At 44.9% G+C, this 7,924-nt stretch overlaps 1 protein-coding gene across 1 annotated transcript in view; it reads right to left on the reverse strand.

The window, feature by feature from the left end:
* Nucleotides 1–7,924, reverse strand: part of LOC116685781 (cGMP-dependent protein kinase 1) — a gene marked incomplete at its 5' end in the record, with an annotated part of 77,956 nt that overhangs the window by 5,793 nt on the left and 64,239 nt on the right. Inside the window, 1 exon segment of the mRNA XM_032510718.1 lies at nt 97–238. Coding sequence (XP_032366609.1) covers nt 97–238 — 142 coding nt within the window.

A 7,924-nucleotide genomic window follows, 5' to 3' on the forward strand; every position in this document is an offset into this window, starting at 1 on the left:
TGGGATGTTATTTATCTCCCAGGTCTTTCCATAAAGAGCAGGTCTAGACCGGACTTTGTTGTTTTTACGGTCCGTGGTTGTGACGTGTGTCCACACCAGCTTGGCGTATCCTCGGTGGTCCAGGATGATGTTCTCAGGTTTCAGGTCCCTGTAGATGATCCCTTTGGAGTGCAGGAACGCCAGAGCCTCGACCACACAGCCGGTGTAGAAGCGAGTGACGCCGTCGTCAAACGACCCCCTGCAACAGAGGACAGACACAGAGACACTTCCAGGTAAAGACATAGACACAGAGACACTTCCAGGTAAATACTACATAGACACCTTCCCACCATGTAAACATAGCCCAGAGACCCTTCCCTTAAATACCAGACACAGAGAACACCATCGATGAATACAGAGACACAGTAGACACTTCCAGTGAAATGACAGAGACAACAGAGGGCACTTCCAGGTACAATGACAAACTACCAGATACATAGACACTTCAGGTAAAGACCTAGACACAGAGACCTTCCAGGTAAGGATAACACAGAGACACTTGCAGGTAAGACAGACACAGAACACTCCAGGTAAAACAGAGACACATTCAGTAAATACAGAGAACAGAGAACACTTCCAGGTAAGACTGACAGAGACACTTCCCTGTAAACACAGAGACACAAGACCTTCCAGGTAATCGTTGACACGAGACACTTCCAGGTAATATACAAGAACGAACACTTAGCATGTAAATACATGGAAACACACTTTCACTCATATTCACCACAATGTCTCATAACAAACCCTGTCCTAATCAATTTAAAAACCAGGGACATCCAGACGAAGGCTTTCGGCGACTGTCCCTTTAAACATCCTTTGAATGAATAAAATGAACCAACTCCCTTCAGCGAGTTCCTCTGAAGCTGATTCCCTGCTGATGGGGTTGCGAAATTAAAATATACATATTAATAAAAAGCCTTTTTGTCAAGTCAGTGTGGCTTTAGGGACTGTCAGTAAAACAGATCCTGTGAGACAGTGATTTGTCCCTGCAGACCTCGGAGGATGGAGGTCCTCAATAAGGAGGAGAAGTCCTAATACTGCCTTATATACAAAAGATGCAGTGCATCCAACGCCCAAGGGAGGGAGAACCTCTATCAGGAATTAAAAAATATCCACATCTACTTTCTAATCATCAAACCTCTTTAAAAAAAACCATTGTCCGCTGCAATTTGGACCATCTGAAGCTTTTTTTTTTTTTCAAGATCATTGTAGGACTTTTGGGTGTTTTTGGTAAATTAAATGTAATTGTGGAAAACTGGTTCTTTACAATCGGAATGCTATGTACCCTCCAGGTAAGACTGACTCTAAACAAACACCCAGTTTACAATGGATGTGTGGGGTTTTACCGAAATGGGTGTGTGTGGGGTTTCAGGGGACCAAGTGCTGGGAGGGATTAAGTTTTTAGATTTTGAGGACCACGCAATAACTCCTTTTTGTTATCATATTAACTGAAAAAAAAAGAGAACATTGATCGCCGTCCAAATTGTAATTTTCTTTCAATGTCTAAAAGATACATGCTCATGTAGTTGCCAAAATTGGCGGGTATAACGAACTAGTTACCATGGTTACCACTTATACTTTTCACTTGAAATATCAAAAGATTGGTCAGAGATTGAATGTTTGTAGCTGTTCTTCTCTTTCTTTTCACTCAGCAGGTCATCCTGACACGACGATTTAGCTGAACACTGACTTTATCTGGATATGAAGAAGGATCCCACTTACGCACCACCCTTAAAGAACTAACGTCAACTGTAGAACCGTTTTCCCACATTAGTGGCCGAGCTGGACTGGTATGTGCAAGTGTCCTGTGCAAACTGAGTCTGTTGACTCATATTGTGGGAATCGCAGGAGGATGCCTTTGTTATTTACTCCTTCTGAATCAAGATTTGGGGCTGTTACGTCCCGCCTACAAATATGAAGGGTACAGACTCGATTCATTTATATTACTTGATAGCATAAGCAAGCATTTATGCGATGGGGGGGGGGGGGGGGGGGGCGAGAAAAACGTCCTTTTAGGGGGAGGACCTCGGACAGGCCCTAGGCTCTTGTAGGTGTGTGTCTGACGGTGCCGGAGGGGGTGTGCTGATTGTGGCAATAATGTCCAAAAAAGATGCATCAACAGTGACTAGAAAATATTAGTATTCATGGTGTAGCATGGCACTGCCAAGATATCAGGACGTAGCAGCACACTGCAGGTGTTTACAGCTGTATAACAGGGCGTAGCGAGTGCCTCACAAGAAGTACCGGACACTGCAGGGTGTTCAGGGTAAACAGGGGCCGTAGCAGGGCTCACAGACGTAGCAGGTCACTGCAGGGCATAGTAGACCACCAGGGCATAGCATGACACGCATGACGTAGCATGCCTAGCAGACGTAGCTGGCATAGGCGGACACTGCAGGGCAAGCAGGAACACTGCATGCATAGCGGACGCTGCAGCGCATAGCAGACACTGCAGGCATAGCAGGACATAGCGGACCTGCAGGCATAGCACGACGACTGGCAGGCATGGCGGGACGCTGTCAGCGCATAGCAGGACGCTGCAGCGCATAGCCGGGCGGACTGCATGACTAGCAGGACACGCAGGCAATAGCGATGGCGGGCACAGCAATGTTGTAGCAGGCTAGCAGGACACTGCAGGGCAAACAGAACACTGGCAGGTGCCAAAGCAGTATTTAAGCATCGCATACAGAACACTGCAGGGTTACGAAGGCATAGCAGGACCCTGCCTGCGTGAGCAAGGCATAGCAGTCATAGCAGGACGTAGCAGGCATAGCAGGACATAGCAACACTGCAGGGCGAGCAAGCATAGTCAGACCTGTCCAGGGCGCAGACCAGGCATAGCAGGGACCACTGCACGTAAGCAAGCATAGCAGGTCGTAGCATGGCTAGCCAGTGCAGAGCAGGTCATACTTACGTAGCAGGGCATAGCATGTCATAGCAAGGCATATCAGTGCGTAAAGCAGGGCATAGCGGCAGAGAGGGCATAGCATGACGTAGCAGCGCATAGCGGACGTATTCAGGGGCATGAGCTGGACTTAGCAGGCATAGCAGGTGCGTGCAAAGGCATTGCCGCGTAGCAGGGCATAGCAGGACGTATCTAGTACATAGCAGTACTTTGCAGGCGATAGCAGGACATAGCGGACGTTGCAGGGATAGCAGACACTGGGGCAAGCAGGGACGTAGCAGGGCATAGCAGTACGTAGCAGATGTAGCGGGCCATAGCAGACACTGCAGGGCATAGCGGACCTAGCCAGACACTGCAGGGGCATATGCAGGACACTGCAGGGCATAGCAGGCATAGCGACCCTGCAGTGCATATGCATGACACTGCAAGGCATAGAGGACGTAGCGGGGCATAGCAGACGTACATGGATGTAGGCGGCATAGCAGGACACTTGCAGCGGCATAGCCGACATCTCATACACTGCAGGGCATAGCGACACTGCAGGGCTATCCGACATAGCAGCACACTGCAGGCACTAGCATGACATAGCCAGGACACTGTCATGGCAAGCAGTACACTGCAGGGCATAGCAGACATAGCAGGACACTGCAGGCACAGCAGACCTTGCAGGGCATAGCATGACGAAGCAGACTTAGCAGGGCAGATGCAGAACTGCGGCATACATGAACTTATCAGGAACGTAGCAGTGCATAGCAGGACCCTGGCCTGGCATAGCAGGATTTAGCATGGCATAGCAGGGTGTAGCAGGTCTAGCAGGTTAGCAAGACCCTGTAAACAGACATGTTTTGTGTTTGGGTACAGTTTCCTCGCAAAAATCACACTTCACTCATGTTAATATTTTAATGGAAATGTGATGACGATACAAAAATGACCATCACCTCCAATATGTGAATTGTATCGCAAATCGCAATGTCCGTAAAAATAATCACAAGTAATATTTGCCCCTGATACCCACAAATTCGCACCTCGAAGACTCCATATCAGGTGCCTATTTAAATAAAAACATTACATAAGTGATGTTGATGATGTTTTATAGAGTTTATTCAATGCCTAGTTCCCAGCTGTGTTGAAATCCTGATTATCGAGACTCTAGAACCAATGAGATTTAAACCGGAGCTCTTTGCTGTTGAATTTATGTTTAAGAAGGAATATTTAATTGCAGGCTCCCTGTGTTCCTTTGTTTATGGGAAGCTTTCCTTGTTTAAGTGTTTGCAGCCTCACGTTATTCTCCTTGAGCTTCTGTCACTTTGCATAAAGGTGCTAAGCAACCTGGAGTGGACTTCTCTATTGCCCACGTCTTTTCTTTCCTTCCGTATTGTCTTGACCCCTGGTTTTGCTCCTGTAACCTTGGCTGTGCGATTATGATCTCTCACTGTCCTCAGACTCGCACCTGTACACACTGTCTGGCCGTCTGTGTCATCCGGTTACCAGTCATTCATACAGTACAGTCATCCACAGTACTGTGGACGGATGAGACACAGTTATGTCCAGTAACAGAATCTTAATACTTTATGATCTCCTTGGTAAATTGCAGTTGCTCAACAATCAACTTCCAGGTTGACAATAAGAGAAAAAAGTGAGTCACCAATTGTATAATACCATAAAGTAACACATTACAATAAAGAAAAGTGTTTAAATAGAAGTAGATTAGGTTAAAAAGTAAGATACACAAGAGATTTAACCAATGCTCCGTATGCAAGTCCACATGTAATAAAGTACAGTGTAAATATCAGCAGTAGGAGCGAATAACTCACAGATATTTCCACATGTAATTGTCATGGGGGGTCCGACTGACCTTGTGTGAGGGAACTGTTTTTAATAAACCCTCGTTTCCTGGGGTCAGATTGCTGCTGCTGTAATAACAAAATGTCCCCGTTGTGATGATAAAGTATAATCTATCTAATCTAATCTAATTTGCCTCGTTTCAAAGTTTTTTTTTTATACAGACATAAGGGAGTTCAAACATGTCAAACAAGGCGACAAAACGTTGGGTAAAAAGTGTAAAATACTCTGAAAAATTGAACAAAACCACAAAAAAACCCCACTTGAAAGTACGTCCAAACTTTGAGAAACCGTCTGGCTAAAACGTCGAGAAATTACAAAAACGTCAACAAAGGACAAAGACATTTGGGGGGGAAAAAACGTTAAAAATGTTGAAAACACTCCAAACTAGTTTTTCTTTTTAAAAAGCTACAAACCTTGAGATAGGGACACAGACGGTTTTTTCCTTTTCCTTTTCCCCGCCTTTTCCTCCCTTTGTTGACGCTTTTGTGTCGTATTTTCAGTCACCTTTTTCCACACCTGTTCCCCCGCCTTTTCATCATCTTTGCCGACTTTCGTCCACCTTTTCGATGTCCCTGCCCCTTCCCCTGTCTCTGTTCGGCGCTCTACCGCGGCTGATTCTGATGACTAGGTTACCTGGTCCTCAATCTCTGCAGTAATCCTACGCGAGCTAGACTCTCTGGCCAATCTGAGACTAGGTGACCTGGTCCCTCAGGTCTCTGCGGTAACTCCGAGACAGCTTAGCAGACTATCTGTCCATCTGGGACATGGGGACCTGTCCTCATGTCTCTGCAGGGGTAAATCCAGACCGCTAGCTAGACATCTGTCCAATTCGGAGGACTACTGGTGACCTGGTCCGCATGTTCTGCAGGTTAATCCACACCTCTACTAGACTATCTGTCCCATCTGATACTATGGTACCTGCCTCAGGTCCTCTGCAGGTAAAATCCAGACCGCTAGCTAGACTATCTGTCCAAGTCTGAGACTAGTGACCTTGGTCCTCATGTCTCTGGCAGGGTAAATCCAGACAGCTATCTAGACTATCTGTCCAATCGGAGGACTATGGTAACTGGCCTCAGGTCTCTTCTTCATTGCCGGGATCAGACGCAAGACTAGCTGTCCAATCTGAGTTTTCTGTTGCACACACTAAACTCTTCTAAGTACACATGTTCCAACAACACGATTTTTCCGTCCCGAGACATTTTAGGCAGCGGCACCGTGGCTCCGTCCTACTTTGCTCGCCCATCACGATTGTGATTTGGTTTAAGAAATGCCGAGACACCCAGAGCACGCTCTTCTCCCAATTCCCATAACTCTGGGGGTGGACGAGGCAGACCCTCCTCCGCAGCGCGTGGAATGGTCTGCAAGCGAACTTAGTTATTGAACACTTTTGGATCGTCGCCAAGTTTCAAATTTTAGCATTTCTCTGCATTGTAGAACTATACTTTTACTACTTTCAAGTGTATTTCCCTTATGATACTTTACAACACTTTTATTAACCCTTGTGTTGGCTTCCCGTCAAACAAATGACAAAAATTTACCCGCTTTTTCTGAGATTTTGTCACTTTTCAATTTATGGGTCATTTTTTTGGAAGTTTTGATGAGTTCTAATTTTGACATTTTCACTCTATTTTGAAGCTCATTTTTGGTGATGAAAAACAACTGAAATGGTCAATTTGACTCGAGACCACATCATAATCAGAACATCACCAGAATACAGCTTTATTTCTCCACGGTAGGAGGAAAACATGAAAAACTAGGTACATTTGTCTTTGGACAACATCGTTACCCACGGTGGCATGGTACCACACTAGTAACCAAAACAGAATGATACACACCCACACATGTACACCCAAATACACATTACTACACAGAAACAATCTAGAGCTGAGTGCAATGTAAAGATCATACAATATTTTAAATGTGCGTAGTGCCAGGGTACTTGGGATAAATATATTAATTTATTATTTACAATACTGAGGTTTGGTAAATTTCAATGCAGGACTTTTACTTATACATAGTATTTTACTCGTGTTACTAAGGCACGGGATCCTGAATACTTCTCCCGCTCTTCTAACCAAGGGGATTGTCTCCATCAGCTCGGCTTCGCGGTAATAACCTGCCCAGTGAGCACGTTCGCTGAATCCTGACTTCTGTTAAATCGCTTCTAACACACATCTTATAGATCTGCTTTGACATGATGCCGTCTTTTATCATCTTTCTAATGTCTTTTTTACCCATTTCACCTGTTTTTTCATTGAATGTATAGTCGTTCTGTCCTTTAAAGCTGCTGCAATCTTTCTGTTTTCCACGACAATATGGTGTATACATGTGGCATAGATCTGTCTGTGCTTTGTTCCCGCTATAAGCCCTTTGTAAGTGTTGTTTTTTTGAGAATTGCTGCACGCAAGTACGATCAGAGATCATTTCAATCGAGGAAAGACTGTTTGCAGATATGCAAATACTTAAGATGTTGAATGGCACAGCTCAATAAACATGTCCTCTGGCGAAAGACTCCATTTGCTACCCAAATCTTTCGTATATCTACTCGAGTAATACCTCAGACCCCCCCCCCCCCCCGATGGGTCCCCGAGGGCCCCCACCTAAACTAGTTCCCTTCCGACCTATTGCAAGCCCCCTCAGCAATGATTGTGATTGCTTAAAGAAATTTTTTCCACTGTAAGAATGTGGTCTGTGGGGTAGCGACCTTAAACCCAATTTTCCACTCAGGTGAGATGCTTTTTGAATAGCTTGTAATTAAATTAGCATTCTCCATTACCCTCCTGTTGTACTCGTGGGTCAAAATATCTCCCTACCCCCTAAAATGTCTCAAAAACAAATCATGAAATATGAGTTTTTTATTAACCAAAATTACCACCAAAAATGGATTGGATTCCTTCCAACGCGCTTGGCAAATGCAACGATCACTTTCATTCCTCTGATCTTAACACTATCAACATAATTCATATTTCCCTGCTTTTTTAACTCCAAATATTAGTATAATTCTAAATACCGAGGGTTAGTGACCAAATGTAATGAAGGTGGTGGTAATGAAACTAGAACAAAAGTCTGAAAAGGGCCAAAAATGTTAAATGTTTGTCCTGGTTTTTGACTCCGGGACGACAAACAAGGGTAAAG

This window comes from Etheostoma spectabile, chromosome 3 (genome assembly GCF_008692095.1).
Source record: "Etheostoma spectabile isolate EspeVRDwgs_2016 chromosome 3, UIUC_Espe_1.0, whole genome shotgun sequence".
NCBI classification, from domain to species: Eukaryota; Metazoa; Chordata; class Actinopteri; order Perciformes; family Percidae; genus Etheostoma; species Etheostoma spectabile.